This window comes from Chionomys nivalis, chromosome 20 (genome assembly GCF_950005125.1).
Source record: "Chionomys nivalis chromosome 20, mChiNiv1.1, whole genome shotgun sequence".
Taxonomy (NCBI): domain Eukaryota; kingdom Metazoa; phylum Chordata; class Mammalia; order Rodentia; family Cricetidae; genus Chionomys; species Chionomys nivalis.
In genome coordinates, this window is record NC_080105.1 from 44,671,991 (window position 1) to 44,696,212 (window position 24,222).

The 24,222-nt window shown below is 41.9% G+C and overlaps 1 protein-coding gene across 5 annotated transcripts in view; it reads left to right on the plus strand.

Moving 5' to 3' along the window:
* Positions 1-24,222, plus strand: part of Unc5d (unc-5 netrin receptor D) — a 522,183-nt gene that overhangs the window by 399,682 nt on the left and 98,279 nt on the right. For 3 of the 5 annotated variants that reach the window (XM_057752764.1, XM_057752765.1, XM_057752769.1), the window contains exons 5-7: positions 18,280-18,460; positions 19,305-19,472; positions 21,122-21,286. In XM_057752764.1, the coding sequence (XP_057608747.1) occupies positions 18,280-18,460; positions 19,305-19,472; positions 21,122-21,286 (514 nt within the window). The remainder of the gene's footprint in view (positions 1-18,279; positions 18,461-19,304; positions 19,473-21,121; positions 21,287-24,222) is intronic. The other 2 variants (XM_057752766.1, XM_057752767.1) reach the window with 1 other exon arrangement.

The following is a 24,222-nucleotide window of genomic DNA, read 5'->3' on the forward strand; positions in this document are numbered from 1 at the left end:
TAAAGGAAAAGAACTAGCAGGCATCAAGAAACCTGCTTACAGTATATGAACAAATTCCCAAACTTTACCTAACCTCCATTTGTCTGGTTTTGCCTGCAGTTCCTCTACTAGAGAGTTACGCTTTAGATTCGGTGCCCCCCTCTGCAATTAAACTACAAATATCCAGTGGCAGTATCAGATACATGTTCTCCAAATGTTATTTTTAGCTCTGATCCTTGTTGGCAGAACATGATAGAAAGAGATCAAGGAGCATAGGGATAATGCAGCAAGGGTGGATGAAGGGATTTAGGAGGAAAGATTCTGTCTGTTCTGGTTTGCCTAGAGCTGGTCCTGTGAAAGGCAGAGGAACTATAAATGGAGTTTCCTTTTGGTAGCTCCTTCTACTGGCACCTGTTCACATCTCTGCTGTTTTCTTCTTTAATATTCATGCATTAGCGGCGTGTGATCTGTAACAGGGACCACAGTATTTAGAGTTGCCACATGCAGATTCTTCTAAGAGCGACTCCATTAAAGATCATTTCCTCCTGGTGCAGTCTATGCTCTGATGGTGTTTATCACCCAGCATTTAGCTGCTGATCCCTGTAATGTATGCAGAATCAAAGATCCCCCTTCATCATTCTGAGTCTGCTGGGAGTTCGTTTACATTGTAAAACAGGAGAAGTGGCAAAGAAAGGAGCCAGAGGGAGGCAAAGCTGTATGCGTACTGTGATCCATCTAGATAGAATAATACCAGGGGACTAGTCAGCCAGGGGGAGGTATGGGAATAGATGGATGCCCTCCCCTGAGGCTATCTGTTTACCGCAAACTGTAGCTAATAACAACCAACTCCTTAATGCCCAACTTTGCTTGGCTTCTAATTTCTCTTCTTCAATGAATTGAGCTTAGTACAAGCCACTGTCCTCCAGGCTGAGGTGTTTGTGTAGGACTTTTGATCATAATTTGAGAGTCTACAGTGAATAAGAACATTTAAACACTAATTTGTAAAGCCAACTGTATCGGCACATGTCTGGAATCCTGGTACTCATGAGGCAGAGCCAGGAAGGCAGCAAGTTCAAGGCCAGTCTAGATGACAAAAGACCCAGTGTCAAAACATGAGCATCCAGGAGCACTGACGTGTAAATTCTGCCATTCATTTCTGCTTAACTAGGAGGCATTGCTATCCACCCTGAGTTGCTTCAGCTAGAAATGGTTTCCAGACTGCCTTGATGTTGAGGAGCTTTTGGGTAAATACTAGTGCAGAGCGTCCTAACCCATTTCCCACAATTGGACGAAAGAAACTTCCTGTGGGGTAAACAGGGAACCCTTGGACTTCTTTTTAACTCTGTCTTGGATTGGGCGACTCAGTTACAGTACTTCACATGTTCTTGATGTCATTAGGAATTAGTTTTCTCGGAGGAATTTCAGTGTTTGTCAAGTTTGGAGAAAGCAAGGAAATGAAAATGAAACGCAGTGCTGAGAGTCCCATGTTGGCGCTAGCTTTCCGTCAGGCAGACAGTGCTGTGTGCTACTCAGGTCCTCACTCTCTCCTGGGGGTTGACCCTAGAGTCAGATTCCTGAGTCAGTTCCCCTCAGGACTGGGGATAGATGGGGCACCCTGGTGGACTCCAAATGCCATGAGGGGTAAGGATGTCAGCCCCTGTCAGCCAGGACCAGGTGTGCGTCTACATCTCGCAGCATGGTTCCACCTCCCTGAAACCATCAGTCTCAAATGAAGCAAGTGTCATTTAATAAACAAATAACTAAAAGTATGTCTACCAGGTTGATTTCTAATTTCTCACTCTGCAGGTTTCTTGTCTGGGATCCATTAAAGAAAACTGCATCTCTCCTAGTCTAAAAAACACATTCCGTCTCCTCTTGTTCACTGGAGCTTCCCTGCCATCACTCCAGCTTTCCTGGCCAAGTGTCTGGTGTCATCATGCCGACATTATCTTCTCATAGTCTCAGATGGTGGATTTTGTTACTGGGACTGATTGATCCCCTGAGAGCATGTCAAATTCAGCATTTCCCCTGTATGAACGATATAGGAACTATGCTTCCTTAGACCTCTTGTGTTTCTTCCTATCACAGGGACACAGGACATGTTTATGCTTACAAAAATCATATATGATCTTTTTAGGGTCATTTTGGTGAAACTGAGTTCTCTGTAAGATATGAGTTGGCAAACCATCTGTAGTTCATTTACAGGCCAGTCTGGAATGGTGCAGACAAACCCCATGTCTTCCTGACTTTACAGCAGTTCCTGAAGCAGCTGGTGCCCTCTGGTGATATGGCACTGTTGCCAGGGCTGGTCAGGATTGCAGGCGCATGGATCCGAATGTGCTGAGCATACCCAGCCTATGATTTGCATCAAAATAAGAGCTTTAAGGGGTGAGTCTTGGTTTCAACCAAAATAGACACTTGGAGGAAAAGAGAAAATGCAGTGTATTGCAGCTCCTCGTCAGAAGGGAGGGAGCAAAATGCAGAACTCAGAGCAGGTAATGCCAGGCCTCACTATGTACATTCATCACACTTCCGCTAATGCTTCAGCCCTAACAACAGCAGGAGAAAAATAACAGCTCTAAAATGGAAAAGAAACCATGACTGTTAAACCTGTAGATGCAAGCTTGCTGGAGAGGCAAGGCTTCTCTTCTCATGCATTCCTAAGCGAATCGTTAGGGGAACTGCTTAAGACCAGCAGCATGCACAATCCACTAAGAGCAGATGCACGCGGCGGCTTACGCTCAGTACCAGACTCATCATTCAAGCTGGAGAAAAACCGACCGCTTTGCCACCCTAGGCAGCCCAATGCCAGGTAGAAAATCATTACCCGATCTTTCAACACTTCCCGGCCAAGATTCCTTTCTGCCCTTCTTTCCATTAGTAGGACTCTGAAAGCAGATCCAATCAACTCACATTTCTGCAGGAGTAGGGTACTAGACCGATTGGCATATTGATTATAATGGCCACAGTCTGTTTGATGGTCTGATCCTTTTGTCCTCAAGGTGAGTGTAACTGGCAACTTAAAACTCCACTGGGAAACAAAGAGGGCATTCTTTCTCCTTGTTCTGGTCTGCAAGGGAGGCACACTCTGGTGTTGAGGGTGATGGTGGTGAAGGAGAGATGTGAACGCTATAGCAGATGTCTGTAAAGGTAAGGGAGTGAGGGGAAAGGCAGAAAAGGGAGTGGATTGCATCGAAACAGCAGAACAAATTCAAGCATAATTATTTTACAATGCAAAGCACTTCTTATTGCCCCAGGTACCAGGCATTTAGTTATTTGACTAAAAGAAACCTTGAACATACATCGATGTGGATGTGTCTTGTTTACATCAGAAAGTGCAGCTGAAAAAGAAGATAGTTAGTTTGAAAATATTAGGTAGACCGCCTTCCAGTAATTTCTGTTTCTTGAAGAAGAGTGTGACTTTTGCGTGGAAAAGAATAGGCCGTAAGTAAACGCATAGTGAGCAGCAGCAGCATGCTGACCTTCTTTATGTGAAACCAGCCCCAGCATTATCTCACATCTAGAGGGGATTGATTGCTCAGTCTGGGGTGCTGACATTCCTGATGCGATACTCCTGGCGCCTCTGCACTCCACTTATTGACCACAATGGAAAATCAGATATAGTCAAAGGGCAAAATGGCCTCATGTTAACTAAAGAGCTGCGAAGTTATTTCATAGTTTGACCTGTAAGACTGTTGCCTCTCACCCGAAGTATGCAAACAAACTTCCATAATCCTAGTATATGTATGTGCTTTACTCTCAAACCGAGAGCCTCCCTCCCTCCCCCCGCTCACTACGAATTTTCTCCAAAAATCTAAATTAAAAAGGAAGGAGGGGTTGTGGAGTGGAGGCTGTTGAGAAATCTAATTTTCAGGAACTTTTTTTTTTAAGAAAGAAAATCACGAAGCCAATTTAGTTTATTGTTTAAACATTCCCAGTAGTGCTGTGAAGCCTGAATAGCGGCTCTGAGATAGTTCATAAAAAGCAAAATGCAAAGAGGAGAGGGATAAACTGGGTGAGAACAAATAGGAAGCCATCCACTTTAATTGACCAGGCTGATTAACGTGAGAAATGGAAGCACCCCCTCCCTCCCTCCCTCCCTGAGTGAAAACAGGTTGCATATCAAAAGTCACCTCTCTCCAGTTCCCTCTTGGAATGTTTCTAACCCAAGGAACAACCTATGTTATTTAAACAATAAAACCAGAAATGAAAAGCTCAGTCCTGTTAATGAAATTGCATGGTCAACAGAAGGGTGGATGGCCTGTCAGAGCAATGGATGCTCGTTGCATTGCCCTCCGCAGATGCAGAGCCCATTGTTCTGACACAGGCTCATCGTGCCTGATTGATTTTGCAAAACTCAGGGAGTTCTCTGAAACAGCCATGCGAGGAAGGATACCTGTGAATATAAAATGCAGCTTGGGACAGTCGCTTAGCCGCTAGTCATCTACCAATGGAATGTTTTCTAGTTTATATATTAGTCGAAGGAACAAATGTATAAGCAATATAAGATAATCTGTTTACTATTTTTAAAGGCTAGGAATAATTGAAATGTTTTTTCCAAACTTGACACAATGTATTTGTTTGTATAATGAAAGTGGCCTTTTTCTGTTTTGAATATCACATAGGTTATAGAAAATAGGACAGGCTAAATTCTGACAAAGGAACCAAGAGTTTAGAAATCTTACTGCCTTAAAGCAATCAATTTGTATTTCCTATGCTGTGTGGCCATTAGGTGCCAGCTGAGCATCCTGCTTCAGTGATGCTGGCAGTGTGGTTCTAAGGGACATGGTCAGTCTTGGAGACCCTGTATGTAAGATGTTACGGCAGAATGGTGAATTCTGGGAGAATCCAAACACACAAAACTAAGTACCCAGACCTAGAACCAAGAATTCACTTCTGTTGACAGTGTGCGCCAACCTACAGAGAGGGCTAGAAGCAAGTAGCCATTCCTGTAATTCGAAAAGCCAGAGATATTTTAATGAAAACCCCATGCAAAAAATAACTGTGATCTATGACCCTATAAGAAGGAAATTGAATCCATAAAAATCTAAAGCAACATGTGATAAACTTATTTTCTGATATTTTCCTGAGTTTACTTGAATTCAGGGACAATAAAACACAAGCTTTCTGTTCTGCTTTTCCAGGCAGTATTGTCTCATTAAGATGTCCCATTTAATTAAAATGGGCATTGTTCTTTTTTGAATGGCAATGTTCCATTCTATTGATTGAGCATGACAGAAGTGAACTAAATGACAAAACATAGGCTGTTTTCACTTGCTTCAGTATTATAAACAAAGTTGTGATTAACATTGTAGTATATATATAACATCTCTTGATGGTAACGATTGTTCCACTGGAAATAATGGGGTTCTACAGATTTTCAAAGCGTGTTCATTTCCTGTATGTTGTAATATGAGCGGCTGGGCTGCGTCCCCGGCACCCAGCCGCCCGCATGGCTAGCTTATGCCCCGAAATAATTACACGGAAACTGTATTCTTTTAATCACTGCCTGGCCCATTAGTTCCAGCCTCTTATTGGCTAGCTCTTACATATTGATCTAACCCATTTCTAATATTCTGTGTAGTACCACGAGCTGGCTTACCAGGAAAGATCTTAACCTGTGTCTGTCTGGAGTGGGAGAATCATGGCGACTCCTCACTCGGCTTCTTTCTCCCAGCATTCTGTCTGTTTAATCCACCCACCTAAGGGCTGGCCTATAAATGGGCCTAGGCAGTTTCTTTATTATTTAACCAATGACCTTCCTCCATCACCTGTAAAACTTGCAAGGTCATTTAATATGTGAAATATCCTAATACAAACTCTCTGAGTTGCATTCCTTGCTGTTATAACATCCCTGACCATAGTGCCTAAAAGAAGGAAGGGTGTAGTTTGGCTCACAGTTCAAGGGGAAGTCAGTCGGTCATGCCAAGCAATGATGCGGTAGCAGAAGTGTGAGGCCCTGGTCATGCAGTCTCGACATTCAGCAAGTAAAGTGAGAAGAATGCTCCATCTTGGCCGGTGTTCAGTGCGAGACCCCAGACCCCAGAAGAGTTTGACCCACAATGAATGTAGTAGCTCTAATCACCTTAATTTACCTAATCTAAATAATCCATTGTGGGCATGCCCAGAGTCTACCCCAATCTGAATCATCCTTCTCAAGCATCTCCAGAGGATCTAGAACCCGCCTAGTTGCCAGTATTAACCATCACATAGAATACTATCAGAGAAGAATCGAACTTTTATTTCTTTATATTTTTCCTGACTTGAATGGATTCATTCAATTTTCACAATTTTATGAACTAACAATTTGTAATTTTGTATTCATTATTGCTTGGATGACTTCTCGCACTTTCCCATTTGACAAATATTCTATCCCAGTACATAGATCAATTCAAATATCAATTTCTTATTGATTTTAGGAAGCTTTTTGTATGTTACAGACAAGCATGGTAAATTCAAGCAGTTTTTATTAGTACAGCGCAACTTTTGGCTCTCGGCTTCTGAAATTCCAAAGCAAATGAAACATGTTTCTATCAATTCTGTCTGAGCAGCTAAATTCTGATCTAGGTTTTCTACTGTGCATAGATCCTTAGTCCATCACTATAATTTCTCCTCTGTCAAACCCTTTTGGTGATCTCTCTGATAGGATTCCCCTGTTCACCCTGTTTAAGAATATTCTAACACAGCCAGGCAGTGATGTCACAAGCAGAGGCAGGCAGATCTCTGTTAGCTCAAGGCCAGTTTGCTCTACAAGAACTAGTTTCAGGCCAGGCTCCAAAGTTACAGAGAAAGCCTGTGTCCAAGAAGGAGGAGGAGGAGGAGGAGCAGGAGGAGGAGGAACAGGAGGAGGAGGAGGAAGAAGAAAGAAGGAGGAGGAGCAGGAGGAGGAGGAACAGGAGGAGGAGGAGGAAGAAGAAAGAAGGAGGAGGAGCAGGAGGAGGAGGAGGAGGAGGAGGAGGAGGAGGAGGAGGAGGAAGAAGAAGAAGAAGAAGAAGAAGAAGAAGAAGAAGAAGAAGAAGAAGAAGAAGAAGAAGAAGAAGGAAGGAGAGGAGGAGGAGGAAGAAGAAGAAGAAGAAGGAAGGAGAGGAGGAGGAGGAGGAGGAGGAAGAAGAAGAAGAAGAAGAAGAAGAAGAAGAAGAAGAAGAAGAAGAAGAAGAAGAAGAAGAAGAAGAAGAAGAAGAAGAAGAAGAAAGAATATTCTAACATGTAGTAGCCCATCAAACTTAAGTGAACTATCAATCTCCTTCCTTTTCCTTTTCCTCTTCCCCTCTGATACCCACCATCACAGTTCCATTGAGTCTATCGTAACTTTCAATAATAAGATAATCATGTTAGTTTCAAAAGAAATGCTCTTGTGTATTAATCTGTGATCTTGGAAATTTCCAGTTTTCTTTTCTCTTTAGTTGTTGTGCACATTAGATAGTGAAGTGAAATTGCTACACAATTTGGATAATCTGTTGCCTGCTATACAAAGCCCTTCTCAGTCCACCTTGCCCTTATCTGGGCATGAATGATTGGCAGGCCTGTGGGTTCATCTGTCCTAGGAACGCTCATGATACAAGTGCCGGGAGCCAAGAGTTCCACCACTTCAAGACAGCAAGACAGGGTTTCACAGATTATTTCTGTTTGGAGCCTGTAACAACAGACTGAGGTAGAGGCTTGTAGAACTGCTTGGAATCTATTTCTGGAGAGATCACCAGAAGTGACATGGACTCCTGTCTAAACTTTAATAGCTAGCTGTGAACCACTACTGGTGTGCACAAGCTATTCATGCAGCACTTGAGAGTCTGAATCCGGTTGTTTTGAAGCTGTGTTATTACAGTAGGCATGATCTTTTTTTTTCTGACAGTGTTTATTTTCTTCTTTAGTGGTAACTGCATGTATTGGCTGAAAGCAAACTTGTCTGGAATATATAATCATCAAAAGAACAGAAAATGGATGAGTATTGTGCCTTTTCCTCTTTAGGTGTCATTAACTCAGAGTCACATGTCTGCACAGGGGTGCTCTGCAGGTTGTGCTACTGCAGTGATCTGGCCTCTCATCATTGCCTTGTGTCATTGGAAAATACTCAAAACTGGGATAATTTATCCTTTACCATGCAATGAATGGACCTGAGCTAATGGGTACCTATCCCTACATTTCCCACACAGGTCATTCCTGGATTAGCCTTGCACTGTGGCTGAACGGAAGATTTCGATGCACCTCTGTGTGTCTGGGTGTTGTCTGCATGTGTATCATTATCTAGCTGTATGTAACTTTGTGTCTGTTTTACAGCCCAGTTCGTGTATGAGCACTTAGGATCTCCCTGCTTTAATCTGTAATAAACTGGGAATTTTTTGAGCCCTTGGGGATGTACTGTATAATAAGGAGGAACAGGAAAGGGGAGCTCTTAGTTAATATCCTGTCACTCAAAAGCCCTCTGAAAACCTGAGATGATGGAGGGAGGTATGAGCGTAGACACAGGTCTCCTCCTTCTGAATGGCAGCTCTGTATCCATGCTAGTTCTCTCTACCCCCAAGTAATGTTTTCCTGGGAACGGTACACCATACTGCAAGCCAGTGGCTTTTTCTTGACATTGTGACAAAGCGCCTAAGAGAAGCCTAGCTGAAAGATTTGTCCTTTATAGCTGGGCAGCAGTAGCTGCGAGGATGCTTTGGCCTGAGGCAATGGAAGCTTCTAGGGTGGTTTGTTCATACCTTGGCAGATGGTGAAACAGAAGGCTTAACTGGAAGGCCAGCTTGTAACTCCCAAAGGCTGGCTCCGACCTCACTGTGTCCACCAGCAAGGTACCATAGTTAAACATTCCACAATCTCAGCAGGGGACTGAGTATTCAAACACATAATTCTGTGGAGGATATCACACATTCAAACTAGACCATTGCTTAGAGCATTGGGGAGATGGAGCTTGGCAGCTCTTGAGTGGGGGAGGAGTATGGACTGGAGATGCAAAATGTATCTGTGTAGATGACACCAAGCACAAATAGAATTAGTGAAGACAAGATTCGCCACACTAGACAATGTGGAAGTAAAGCAATGGCAGCCCAGGCATCATTTAGAAGTATCCTTTGATTCCATGTCTTCCCTGATCTTCTATGTATAGTGCATCTGTATGATGCTCTCCTTTTATCTGACCATTCTTCTTGTGAGTTCTACATGTTTCATTCCTCACTTGTGACAATTAACTATCCAAGTAAGCAGGACATGAGGACAGGCCTTTTCCCAGAGACCATTTGCTTATTTAATAATTTTTTGAAATAGTGCAAAGCCATGCCCAGTGTTGTACTTGAAGCTGGGAAGCAAAAGAATAATTGCTATGACAGGTGTCACAGCCCACAAGCACATGGTGTTTCAGTGGCTTCTTTGACTCCTGCCCATCATCTTCCTGAGCATTGATGAGTGTGCTCTGGCTGAGCTCCTGAAATCTCTGTCACTTGTCTGGGGCTGCTTCTGAGCGCTGACATTGATGCCACATTTCTATTTCCTTTTGTGATGCATAATCAGGTAAGTGGAGCTAAAAGGAAGAAACTGCTGTGTAGGTAGCTATAAAATCAATCTGTCCAGCCCGTAAGGAAAAGCACACACAGAAGGAACTAGTAGCACTATGAGAAATCACTTGCAGGATAGCTAAGGTCTAACTCACAAGTGACAGAGCAAGTGATGGTTTCAACCAACCTTAGAGGATGGTGTGTTCCATCACGAGCTCAGGCTTGTCCCTCCAGAGATTGCTGAGTCCCAGCTAAGATGTATGATATGATATCATATTACAGGAAATATTAAAAAGCAGTGCTTCACGTGACAACTAAGAAGCCTAAGAAAACGGTAAATGCCTCACAGTAGACAAAACATTTGAAGACTCCTAATTGCATACATGTAGCCTCTGACAGATCATAAAGAATACAAAATAGAAAGATTTGTGTTGCCTCCTTTCCAGTTGTAAGAAACAAACAAGATAATGCATCAGATTGTGAAGCAAGGACCCCAGGGACGTGTAGTGTCTTCTCCCTTCTTTAATGGTCACAAGATAGCTCCCTCTGCTTCAGAACCATGTTCCTGTCTGATACAAGGGAAAGAGCAGAGTGTATTCTTATAGGTCACTTATTGGCTTAGCTACTTTTGGTGTACATAAATATATTAATATTCTGAACTGGATAATTGTAGCAAAATTTCAGGGATTGTATGCTACATTCATGTTTACTTATTTCCAGGAAAGAAAATAAAACTCCAGACATCTTAGAGAGGGAAGGTATAGCTGTTCTTGACACATAATAGATTTCAGTAATGTCCCCATGTCACAATTTAGGTCACTTTCTCGGCAGCCTCACAGTATTAGTGTAGCATGGGTTGAACTGTTCTTTTTATTTTTTTCTATTCTTTTTTGACCTTTCTTTTAATTTTGACATTTTCATGCATACATACATACATACATACATACATACATACATACATACAGAGTCTACTCCCGTTAGACTCTGGTGACTCCTTCCTTCTCTCAGAACCCCTTCTTTCCAACTAGTTCTTAGTGGCCACATGACTGAGTAAAAGACATCCCCCCACATCAATCATTAATAGTCAATAGCTCCCCATAAGAACAAGGGGTCTCATGATACCTCCTCTATCATGATGGAGTGTTAACTCAATCTTGTACGTGTCCACTTGCTTCTGTATATTCATGATGGCAATGGCAAAGTTATATCTGGGTAAGCTCAGTATTTAATAGCACTCTTTCCTATCTTTCAGGTCATTCGTGTGTGTGTGTGTGTGTGTGTGTGTGTGTGTGTATTTGTATACAAGACAGGATTTCTCTGTAGCTTTGCAGCCTGTCCTGTAACTAGTTCTTGTAGACTAGGCTGACCTTGAACTCACCAAAATCTGTCTGCCTCTGCCTCCTGAGTGTTGGGATTAAAGATATGTGCCACCACAGCGCAGCTATGTATTTTTGCCCTCTTTTCTCTGCTCCCGGGACTCTGGATAGTCTGTTTGGGGTTCAGTGCTCAGTAGTCACTTAGTCTCAGTACTTTGATCAGATAAGGATCATCATTAACCCTTCTTTGGCACAGGCTGGCAATAGCACTTGCCTGTGGGCATAAACATAAATACTTAAAAGGAATTTTGGCCACATAACTATTTAGGGAAACAATGATTGTATGGCATATACCTTTACTTCCAGGACCTGGAAGACAGATAAGAGGTTTCAGAGTTCAAAACCAGTGTGGAATATATAATGAAACAGTAGTGGTTTGAAAGAAAATGTCCCCCTAAAGGAAGTGGCACTATTAGGAAGCAGGTATGACCTTGTTAGAGTAGGTGTGGTTTTGTTGGAGGAAGTGTGTCACTTTGAAGGTGAGCTTTGAGATCTCATATATGTTCAAGCTACACCCAGTGAGGCAATTCACTTCCTGTTGCTTTTGGATCAAGATGTAGAATTCTCCAGCACCATGTATGCATGCATACACCATACTCCCAGCTGCCATGCTCCTTGATGATAACGGACTTAACCTCCAACTGTAAACAACCACCTCATTTACATGTTTTTCTTTACAAGAGTTGTCATCATGGTGTCTCTTGGACTAATGGAAGATTTTAAAATTGTTTATGAAGCAGCTGGGCAGCGAATAGAGCAAAAAGAAAACAGTCACAAGTGATGAGCAGAAGAAAATTTGAAGCTTCTTAGATTACATCTACTAAATATATGAGCAATTCCACTTGATCCTGAAGTTAAACAGTTTCAAGGAAGGACCTGGGACTGAGGGAAAGTGCCCCTGGTAGATGGCATCAAGGAATGGCCCCTATTGGCATTTTCTGAGCAAGGCACATGAAAGATTTCCAGGTTGGTACCACCTAGAGTTTAAAGGTTATGGGGATTGGGGTTCTGCATGGAAACTGCTATCCTGTGCCAGCAGCTCTCCCTTCACTAGACTGGGTGTCTTTTGGATATGAAAGCAAAGCAACACCACTCCCATGCTCGCATGAGAATGCTGGTGTGCTGTTGACTGACAGCGAACATGATGCTTTGCATATGTCCATACATAGCTGTGCTTAGGAAAAGGGCCGAATGAGTGGCAGTTAACAATGCAGTGTAACCAAGTATCACAGGTTACCCTCATTTTAGACAAAGCATCCTTCCTCCCCTCTTCCAAAGGAATAGTCCTCCACATCAGACTGTATATCGTGGCATCTACCATTGAAGAAAGCCCATCCACTCCCCAGATACATTCCAATGGCAAATCAGGAGCTAGTTCTCTGGGAAAAAAATTGAATTGTCTTCAAAAGTCTGCATTTCCAGATTTGTTTACAAACTGGAAGAATGGACAAATTGCAGACCATCTGTACAAAACACTGTGCTAATGAATGCAGGCATCCTGCAGGCCCAGGGGCTCATTACCTCCAAGTAACTCGTTTCTTCCCATGTTCCTAAGCAAAGCTGTCCATCGGAAGCAAGGAAGTAGATTTCAGATGAAGAATTATGTCTCTTCATCGTTAAGATCCAGACACCAACAACCTTTAAACACGTTAAGCCTCTCTGTTGAAAATATGACCTGCCAGCATGAACTCATCTGATGTAAATGTCTGTGAGCCTCAGGTGTCAATGTATCAATCCCCAAACACTAGCAAAAAAATTGTATTCTTTTGTCAAGAGCGTAAGTAGCTATTTTCAGCTCTAGCAACCTCTCATAAAGGGACGTCTAGAATCACAGTGTTATATAAAGATTCCTATTCTCCATGGTGCTCTCTAGTCACTTACATGAGAAAGCACAGCAAACATCAAGACACCTGTGTTCCAGCACACGTGTGGAGTTCAGGGAGACCAATGCAGAGGGAAACTGCCATCTGAGGACCCTGAGCTTGTCTGTGGTGGTGCTGACTACAGAATCCAGGTTGGGCATTGCACTATAGTTCTGCAGAGATGAGGGTCTAACCTACATCTAGCAAGAGTGTATGCTTTGTCACACGGTTAAATGGGTAAACTATTAAGTTACTAATGAAAGGCTCTACTGTTAGGAATGCACCAATGTGTGGATTGTTTATAGACACGATTTGATTGATGTAGTTCACTCTTCGCAATTAACAACTAGTGCAAAAGAAAAGTGTACAAACACCTAGAGCATGCACACACAAGTGTGTGTGTGGCAAAGCTGGTGGAACACTTAGCAGGACCAGAGTCTATGGTGACTCATATTATGCATGGAACATCTCTAGGGCTTTTATTGCCGCACACAGAGCCCTCCCGTGGGGCACAAAGACAGTGGCCCTGGGCATGGCTTCATTCTTGTAGTCCTGTGGCTACGAATCTGCTGCTGAGAATCCCACATGCCTCTTTCAGTCTCACCATCTTTCCTCCTCTATCCATTCTTCATTTTGTGTTTTCAGAGAAGCTTAGAATTGAAGCAACAGTCTATTGGCAAATATAAAGCAGAAATTACTGTGGTCCGTGCTAACTCAAGGAAATGTTTCAAAGCCAAGGTGTTTTATTTTTGTTTCTGTGTTTTCACGTTACAAATGCTTTTCCACAAATGTACCACAACTCCCAGTAGGAACAGAACATAACCACTATGATCGTAAATATGCATAGTCTACATGTCTGATATTTTTAAGCATGTGTATGTTTGTGACTGGGTTTTCATTTTACAAATCTATAAAACCAAATAGTTTTGTATTTTAGGTTTCTTGTTTGTTTTAATGCCTATATAATGCTGCATTTAGTTTCTGAGCCATGATTAGTTTTCAAGTTCTGCTGTTTAGAATGATTTCCCACCCTCCCTTTCCCTTTTCTTATCTTCTCCCTTCCTCTAACCAAAGATACCTTACTGTTATCAAGGTTTCACCCTCTTTCCTGGTTAGTTTTATGTCTAGTTGACATAAATGAGAGTCATTTGGGAAGAGGGACTCTCAGTTGAGAAAGTGCTTCCATCAGACTGACCTGTAGGGTAAGGTATTATGGGCTTTTGATTGATTGACTGATGGGAGAGAGCCAAGTCCATTGTGGCTGGTGCTGATCCTGGACAAGCCATCCTGAGTTGTATAAAGAAGCAGGCTGAAAGATGGGTATCATGACACATACCTTTAATCCCAGCATTCACAAGGCAGAGAAGGAGAATCTCTGAGAGTCCAAGGTCTACAATGTGAGTTTCATGATAGCCAAGGCTATGTAGAGAGACCCTGTCTCAAGGAAAGAAAAAAGAAAAGAAAGGGAGGGAGAGAAGGGGCTGAACAGGCCATAGAAGCAAGTAAGCTGCATTTCTACATTACTTCTACTTTGGTTTCTGCCTTGACTTTTCTCAGTGACGGGGTGTGACCTGAGAGTTGGAAACTGAACTAAATTCTTTCCTCCTGAATTGCTTCAGGTCTTGGTGTTTTATGACAATAATAGCAACCCTAAGTAAGGCAATCCCTAGGCCGGGCGGTGGTGGCGCACGCCTTTAATCCCAGCACTTGGGAGGCAGAGGCAGGCGGATCTCTGTGAGTTCGAGACCAGCCTGGTCTACAGAGCTAGTTCCAGGACAGGCTCCAAAACCACAGAGAAACCCTGACTCAAAAAACCAAAAAAAAAAAAAAAAAAAAAAAAAAGGCAATCCCTAATGCTTTATTCTGGAAAATTCCTGGATGTAACTGACAAAAGGATATGGTAGATAGCAGCATTACTACTTTCAGGATGACCCAATGTAGATCCATTTAGGGGTAAGGTAGAGCACAGTAGAGTGATGGGGATTTGTTATTTAGAAAACATTGCTGGGTAAGACATCTCAAAGAATATCACATGTGATAAGAGTCCGAGATATCAAATAAATGGGGTCATGGGTGCTTCAGGGATTGGCCTCTAGGCCAGGAATCAGGAGTAGAAGGGACTCGGCTTGAATTTCTAGAAGAGGTTGAAGTCTTAGTCTGACTGGAGAGGAGTAGGTGAGCTGAGATGTGACTGGACCATCTTATATGGGGAGCAGAGAGAATCCAAACCATGCAAGGGGTTCCTTCATCTGTCACAGTCATCAGTCTGCTACAGAAATTCCAGAGGCAGTGAGGAAAGAGTAGGTAGAAGATAAGCTGCCCTGTGGTACACTCCCAGTGAAAACCAAAGAAACAGCAAAATAAAGGCAATATGTCAATGTTTGCTTTTAAAGAGAAAGTGTGTGTGTGTGTGTGTGTGTGTGTGTGTGTGTGTGTGTGTTGGTGGTGGTTGGTGCACATGTGGGGAAAACTAGCACTGGACAGTCTTAGGTATCATGCTGCAGGAGCCATTCATAGTCTCTGGATACAGAATCACTTACCGGCTTGAAACTAGGATTGGCTGGCTGGCAAGGGAGTTTAGGGAACCCCATGTCATCACTGTCCTAACACTGAGATTACAAGCATGCACCCCAACACTAGATTTTTAAGGTGGGTTCTGGTGGTGGTCCTCAAGCTTACAAGGCAAGTGATGTACCAACTGAGCTATATCCATAGTCCAGGAAAATTATGTTATCATTTGACTTATTACTAGTGATGTATAATACATATTATTTAATTATCATATACGTCTTAATGTTATTTCTCTAATGAGCTATATATTTATCTTAATGTCATGTTCCTAAGTGAATTCTCACCAAGTTAAAAAAGGGTTAAGCTTATTTATATTATTTTTTTCATCTTATCCATATTGACCATTTTTTCCATTGAATTTATAATACAGTTGGCCTAGTTTATTTCATTTGTGCTTGTTTTTCCTCTGTAGATTTTAAATCTGCAGGTAGGTCTCTACTTGGAGACTATGTTTTTTTTTTTTTTTTTTTTTTTTTTGGTTTTTCGAGACAGGGTTTCTCTGTGGTTTTGGAGCCTGTCCTGGAACTAGCTCTTGTAGACCAGGCTGGTCTCGAACTCACAGAGATCTGCCTGCCTCTGCCTCCCGAGTGCTGGGATTAAAGGCGTGCGCCACCACCACCCGGCTGGGCCACTTATTCAGGGAAGATGTCTTTGGCTCCCGGACACTGAGGATCTTAGGTTCTGTCTCCAAGACCTCTGCCCATAAGGTTCTGTACTCTAGAATAGAGTTTCTTATGTACAGTCACAGGGCATCCCTGCCTCTCCACCATCTGTGTAAGAACATGGAAAAAGGGACAACACACAGAAAAGGCTTCCCAAGTACTACCAAAGACAAAGTTCAGGAATTAACACTCTAACAGGCACTTTCCAGCAGAACTTCTGAGTCAGGAGAGTGGAGGCAGAGCAGGAGCTCTCAGACATACTTTGTTGACCATTTTGTATGCAATGAGTTAGGGGTGGGCGTGATTTAAAGCCCACTAATTCTGTTTACCCTGAAGGAAGCCTTTGTCTCAGAGGTTGCTGACTATGATTCTTGGTCTCATCTTTTGTTGGGATATGGATTATTTTCCTTGTTTATGTCTTGCCATTCAAAGTAAGACCTTGGAGGGAAGTTGCCCTTTTGGTTTGGGAAAATGGATTTGCCTAGCCCTCAATACAATCTCTGATACTCAGTCTGTGCTTGCATTACTTGCTGTATGGATAATCAAATGACTGTGAAATCAACTATGTCAGTGGGAAATTAAAGACATTGTGTCATAGACTGAAATCCAGATGAGCTATAAAGCGGATTTCTCTCCACTGTGTTGTTTAATAGAGCCATACTCCTCGGCTCTGCGTGATTAATAACTGGTGACTGTCCAGGATAGAGCATGGTGGTGCCTGGAGGGATTCATAGGGTTGCCACTGCAATGTGCTCCTTATCTCATGGTCTGTGTAACTCGAATGTTGCAGCTCTCTATTTATTCTTCTGAAGCTCCAAGGTCTCTACTTTTGCCATTTGATATTGTTTTCTTCTCAAATTGCCTCCTTGATGGGTTGATTTTAGATGATGATAATTTTTGATATCTGAACATTCATGAATTGGCAATACATGGTGAAAGTATCAGAGGACCATGATTAAGTTTTCATCTGGTAAATAACTCCCCTTTTGTAGAGACTGGCACATCTTTGCTGTGCCAAACTATTATATGACAGAAACAACTTATTGATGATAAATTTGAAATCTTTAGGTTTCAAAACAAAATTAAATGATGCATCTTAGGCCAATACCAACTCTCAATTAGCTATGCTAATAGTGAGCTATGCATGGCAGGATGTTCCCTGTTCTACATGCTTTCTGTGTTCTTGTTAGCATAATCACTGCCTTTGGAAGGGTAACCCAAATCTCTCTCTCTCTCTCTCTCTCTCTCTCTCTCTCTCACTCACTCACTATACACACTACTCAAATCTTGGAAATCCTGATTCTATGATAAATTATACTTTTCATACATTTATTAGGTTATTTTGCTTTACATATGCTGATATCCTGATCTAAATGTCATGTTTGGCCATGGTATCACAAGACAATAAAGATGTTTTAATTTAGAGCAAAGAACAAAGAGGGAAGGGACACGGTTAAACCGTAGGAAAACCACCATGCTCATGGACCCAAGAACAACGTATTGTGCACCTACATAGGGGGACAATAAATAAGGGGAACAGAATGCTTCCACCTTCATACTAGATGACCTAGGAGCGAAGTGTGGTGTACCTCCATTGGGGAAGAATAAGTAATGGGGATCCTGCATATTTGTCTTCCTGATGTGGTCCAGGAATAAAATCTGAGTAGCTGTAGGACGCAAGTGGAATCAGTGCTCAGATTCTAAAACCCTGATGAGTTCTACTGAACCTTTGGAGAAATAACCCAGAAAGATAACTCTCCAACTCTGGCAAATTTTGAACTTTAAAAGTTTGATCCTCTGATTTCTCATACTGCATTTCTTCAGTTTGACTGTATCATCAGGTTTCTATTAAAGCTTACATGGAAATATATTGACTTCAAACTTTGTCCACTAAAATATTCTCTTAGCAATAAGTACAAGTCCAACATTTATGTGTTGATTTTTTCTAAGTTACATTGCCCAGCTTTGAAATAACATCATCATCATCACCAACATCGTCATGACTATCTTCATTATCATCATCATCAGTGGGTTTCTAAAAAAAAGAAAGAAAGAAATGACCTACAGTAGTCATTACTTTTCTGTTACAATTTTATAAAATGGGTCAAAGTATTTAGAGTATTTAAGGTTTTTTCCCTACATTCAGTTTGTTAACTCAAGTGTCTATTTCCCAAATAGAACCAGATTTACTCAGTAAGCAGACAGGAATTCAAATCAGAGTAGTCACCATACCTCTGTGTGTTATATCCATTTCTCTCCTAGAGTATCACAAATGCACATCTTCTACTCTTGGAAGGACGTTTGTTCTTGTGATAAATTATAAACATATATTTTCTGCCTGTAGGTGGAGTGGCTGAAAAACGAGGAGCCCATTGACTCTGAACAGGATGAGAACATTGACACCAGGGCTGACCATAACCTGATCATCAGGCAGGCCCGGCTCTCAGATTCAGGGAATTATACCTGTATGGCAGCCAACATCGTGGCCAAGAGGAGGAGCCTGTCAGCAACTGTGGTGGTTTACGGTAAGACCAGCCCAAAGGCTAGGAAGGGCTAGGGAGGGCTAAATGCAGAGATGTAGAGAACTGTGTACTGTGTTAAAAATCTCTAGTCCAAGAGCTTAGAGGCCCCTGGGTCATCCACCACAGTGCTATCCTGCCTCGCTCCTTTGTCAGGTGAGAAAACATCACTAACACGATGAATGTGTTTGCTGGTCCATTCAGTCTTGGACTGTTGTGAGACAGTCGGTGGTATTTTCAATCTCTCTTTCTCTCTAAAATAATAAAATGGTGGGTTGTTTCTCCTCCATGGTGTTTATATTTTGAAAACATCATAGTGGGCAACTTTAACTCCCCCACCCTTCCCAAATTCAGATGCCCGCCACACCCATATCTTCGCAGACATTCCGGCAGTCAGTTCCTCTCCTACCAAGTGAAATGCACCGAAAAAAAAATAGCATTGTTTGCTGATGATCTCAGGCATTGTATTAAAACATTTCCTAGTTATTTAAGTAAAGGCATTTCTTTCCACAATAGAGGAGCCCAGGGAATTGTTTTCAAAGCACTTAAAAGTAATAGAAATTCAAATGCTGATATTTTCTTCTTATACTCTGGACGGTCAAGTGCCTTAGAGAGTTCCCGTTTTTAATAGTTCTCTGCAAAGCCAACTCTCTAGGTTCCTCTCACAGAAGGGTAGAAGCATGAGGACCATGGTTGCCTCACAGCAGGGCAGCAAGAGGGATGGACTCGGCACCATCTCTTCTTCTCCAGATCCCCGACTCACAGCACCTGGCTCAGTGGCTAGCACATAGTAGGCAATCAGTACAAACCTCTCTCCTCTTTTTCTCCCCTCCCCACTTTTGTCTCTCAGTGAATGGAGGCTGGTCTTCCTGGACAGAGTGGTCAGCCTGCAATGTTCGCTGTGGGAGAGGATGGCAGAAACGTTCCCGGACCTGCACCAACCCTGCTCCTCTCAATGGTGGGGCCTTTTGTGAGGGAATGTCAGTGCAGAAAATAACGTGCACTGCTCTTTGTCCTGGTGAGATATACACAGATTCCCTTCTCCTTCTAATCTGCCAATGCTACTAAGTTGTGGTGCAAGCAATGTGCCCTGTCTTCCAAAGTCACCCTGGTCCAAGGTCCTAGGCTATTGCCTTTGTCCAAAGTGCTGATACAGAACTCATTGTAACAGCGAGAACATGGGTAAAACTCCTCTATGCAAAGCTTGTGGTACCAATGTTTGGTTGGACTAAGCCACCAGCTTCTACCCTTGATTTTCCCACTTGATGGCGTGTATTTGAGTAAAGTAACCAGAACCAGGGGTTGGGTGACCTGCCTTCAAGCACAAAAAAAAAAAAAAAATCAACCACCCAAATTTTGACCTTTTATCAGTCATTTATAAATGCTTGGCATTTATTAGTGATATAATTGGCAGAGATTGCTCACTACACAGGTGTGTATTTGCACCTGGCCTGCACTTGTCTTTTTTTTTTTTTCCAAACAGTAGAAGATCTCAATTACAGAATGTGTCTCCTATCAGTTCCTTTGCTATCTCTTCCTGGCTATAACCCAGCAATCCAAAGAGAACTGCATGAGGTGGAAGGCGGCTTTCTTTACGGAAAGCTGATCCTCCCATGGAGAACGGAACTGCTCCCGAGTTTCACACGCACCACACCGGTTTAATTTGAAGGACCTGGGACCAGAGCCTCGTGTCTTTGAGTTTTCAATTTGAGTTTCTTGAGAAGCTGAGGTGGGACTCTGCCCCACAGCGTGTGTGCAGAGTTTAATTTGTCCTTGTATTTCACATACATTTATTGAGTGCTTACTATGTGCCAGGTACTGTGCAGGACACTTTCATACCTGCCATACCATCTGTCTCTCCATTGTGACCTTATTGTTCCCAGATGACAGACATGGAAAACGGAAACCACATGACTTACTTTCTATGCTGACAAGTTTGCCAAACCAAGACTGGGACTCAGACATTTTGGGGCAACATTCAATCATTTTTAAAATTTTTTCTCTATTTTTTTACTAATTGGTTTAGATTAAAACTTGTAAGATCTTAACCTACATAGGCACGGTGAAAACTATTCCTAGGAGGTAATAGGGCAATTGCCTCAAACATCTGTCCTAGTCTCCTGGGCTGATAGTTAATGGAATGAAGTTCATTCTGCTCATTTCAATGTGCAGCAGCAATCTATGACCCAAGAAATTCTATTTCTGGAGGTTCTGCCATCTTGGGGTTTCACTGACCTGTTTTCCATTTAACACTATCAGTTCATGTGGGTTAAGCTTTTTATTGTTTAGGGGATTTGGGGACTTAAAGTCAGTCTACTCTATTACCACCCTAAACTATAAGCCCAGACTACATCAACAGACATCCCATGGTACCGCACATAGCTACCTGTCCACCAGTGATGCTCTTGGGTAGAAAAAGCTGGGAAAGAATGAATAATGCCATTATTAGCCAACTCAAAGATACCAGTAACTCAACTTTTTGCCTAAATTCTAGCATGGGTCTTATCCTAATATAGCTTTAATCAGAAAAGACACTGGAGAATAAAGATACCCTGATCTCTCCTCAGTTTGCTTTTCTTGGGTTGGTGGTCTATTTAATGTGTGGGGCAAGTTTCACAATAGTTGCTGATTCCTGCTAACAGTGGCCTCTGATATTTTCCTTTGAAGTGGATGGCAACTGGGAAGTGTGGAGCGAATGGTCGGTCTGCAGCCCAGAGTGCGAGCATCTCCGCATCCGTGAGTGCACAGCTCCACCCCCAAGAAATGGGGGCAAGTTCTGTGAAGGTCTCAGCCAGGAATCTGAAAACTGCACAGATGGCCTCTGCATTCTAGGTAACACTATCTATTGCATGTCTTTAGTATTTGTGGGTGAGAAACATATTTATATGTTTCCAGAAGAATGTCCCAATCATTAGCTTGGTTTAGTAAAATGCCAGAAAGCCACTCACCAGAAATGAAAATGAATATGAATAAATGACTGAAAATTGTATGGGTACATTTTTGGTATTGGTAAAGTAACGCTATTGTTTATTTATATATTTTTTTGATGTGTTGGAGGTAGAAGCTGGAACCTTATGTATGCTAGACAAATTCTCTATTACTGGACTACATCATTAGGCCAAGATGGAGTGACTACAAATACTACTGAGATATTTCCAAAAAAAGAATTTTCAAAATCTGAAACTTTCAGAAGCAACCACTTTTAAGTTTAGTGAAGCCCTTATACTAATTGCTATGAATTTGCATCTCTGAATAACTTTACAAAACTTTAAAGCTCGTATGATATCTTTGGAGTTCAAGGTTTCTGTCAAGGAAAACACATTGCAACTGTACCTGGTCAGTGGTGGAGGGAGGGTGAATAACCCATGATGGCAGAGGTTTTGTCTCACATTGGTCTGGTAAAGCAGGGGATGGAATGTCCCTCTCTAAATTCCCAGGCCTTTGTTTTATTTCTAATATCACACTGTTACTACCTCCAAGTGTCTCTCGGCCTAAGGGTGGAAGGTCTGGAAGGTTCTTATCCATTCAAGGAGAGGCTACTTTTAATATGGTGCCCTCTTTGATTCACATTGTGACTCTGGACAGCCCACTTAACTTCTTTTACTATAAGTACCAAAGCATATATTCACTTTCAGTTATTAGCAAAGACCATATGTTGACAGAAAGCATCTGACTCTTTGATGGAAGAGAGTATATACTCAAAAAATTCCCACTCACATGAACTAAACACTCCAGTTCCTTTAAAGTGATACTGGCACCATCTATGTTCTCTAAAACTAGGTTGCTTACTTGAAGATTCCTTTCATGATATCCAGCAAAGAAATTCCACATCTTAGTAGGTTGTGATCAATTTGTGTATGCTGTTGTTCATTAGGAAAAATGACAACGTGAAGGGAATACTTCTGTTGGATCCATTTCTGTGCACTCATGTGACTGGGTGCTCTTGAAGGCAAGCACATACTAAGTGTTGCATTTTCAGAATAAATCTGCATGGTTTTGTGCATTGTTTAAAATGGCTAACGCATTATAATCAACGCATTGATACCTGCATTGCCTTTATTCCGGGATGGAATTATCCAGTACCAGCATATGTCAGACCCAGTGCACGGGGTGCTGATCACTGACGATGTAGCCAGAGAGTTCACTGTTAGAACTTCTGTGTTCTCTGTTAAGAACCAACCTTCTACTTCTGCACACCCTTAATAGTAAGACGGCTGAGGAAATGTGTTTCTGACAATGCTTGAATACCACCAAACTTTTATGAATTGTGGCTGTCTTCTCACGTTGTGGATATGTTTTCAAAGTGATACAGTTAGGATTATGGATTTCATATGCCTTCTAAGAGATGATGTCTAAGCTATTTAGCTTCTGGATGAATTTTAGATAACAGAAGTAATAAGCTTACCTATAAATCATATATTGGACTTGAATATATACTTTAGGCTTGGTTGTCTATGATGTAATCTGAGAGGTATTGAAGGCATAGCACTTAGCTCTTAATGTAAGAAAGAAAGGTTTTCTTGTGTGTGAATTTTATTTGTATTTGTGTCATGATTCATACTTATTACCAGTTGAGTAAGAGTCCTGTTTAAGGCTAAAAGGCATGATCAACATTGCTAGTGAACTGCTTGGGGTAGATCCCATGTTAAATCTGAGCTGGCACAGTAGTCAATATTCTCCTGATAAATAGAATCAGCAAGATCACACATGTGATTCCAGCCTCTAGGGTCAAGGGTCAGAAAGTAAGATTGTGAGGTTATGACTATGTAGATTACAGAGGGAGACCCCATCACAAAATACCAAAAATTGAGTAAAATTCAATAAACAAACTAATAAATAAATGGAGTGGAAGAGGAGGTTTGTACGATAGGAAAGGGAAGGATTGAAGGGAAGGAAATAGAAGTAAAAGAGGAAAAGGTAATTGAAGTTTTGAAGGCTGACTTGCCAAGATATCTCAATCAGTGTCCAAGTCTCAAGTCCTATGGCTGGCTGACTGCTACAGAGCCAATAAGATACGATGTCCCAGGTCAAAGGCCAAAGGGCAGGAAGAGCTAGCATTTCACTTCGGAAACTATCTGAAAGAGGACAATTTATATCACTTCTGGTAGGGTCAGCCTTCCCTTTTTGTTTTGTTTTGTTTCTCTCTGTAAGTCTTTAACTGATTGGATGAAGACTCTTTATGCTAGAAACTTTCATGTGCTTTAATGAGTCTCCAGACTGAAAGGTTACATCATCACCAACACTCTTACACAACTGTCCAAAGTAGCACAAACCCCGAGAGCTACAAGTTCATGCAGCTCAAGTCAAGTGGACACATAAAATTACTCATCGTAAGTGTGTATGTACTTGCTAATTTTTAAGGGGTAGTCTTTCGTCTCCTAGGGAGTTGTTGGCCATTATTCAGACAGTGGCTTTAGGTGATTTATTGATTGAAGAAACCCTTTCCCTGGGCACTGGCCATGTGTAGGTTTAATTACATAGAGACAGCTTCCTGATTACCCAATTATCATCTTGCTATAACGAAAATAAAATAACCAGAATGACACCAAGACACCAAGGCTCTGCTTTTGAGGAAGGCAACTCCGTTAATTCCTCCATGAGCTGAAAATGCAAATGAGCTTTCCTCCTGTCATTCAGTCTCTTCATTCTACCTAGGCATGGTTGTTTTGAGCCTCTCATGTGTTCACATATGTGTATTAGGAGATCTGAAATATCAGGACTGTAAGGAACTCAGTGATCAATATTTTTTGTGTAAAAACAAAATGGGG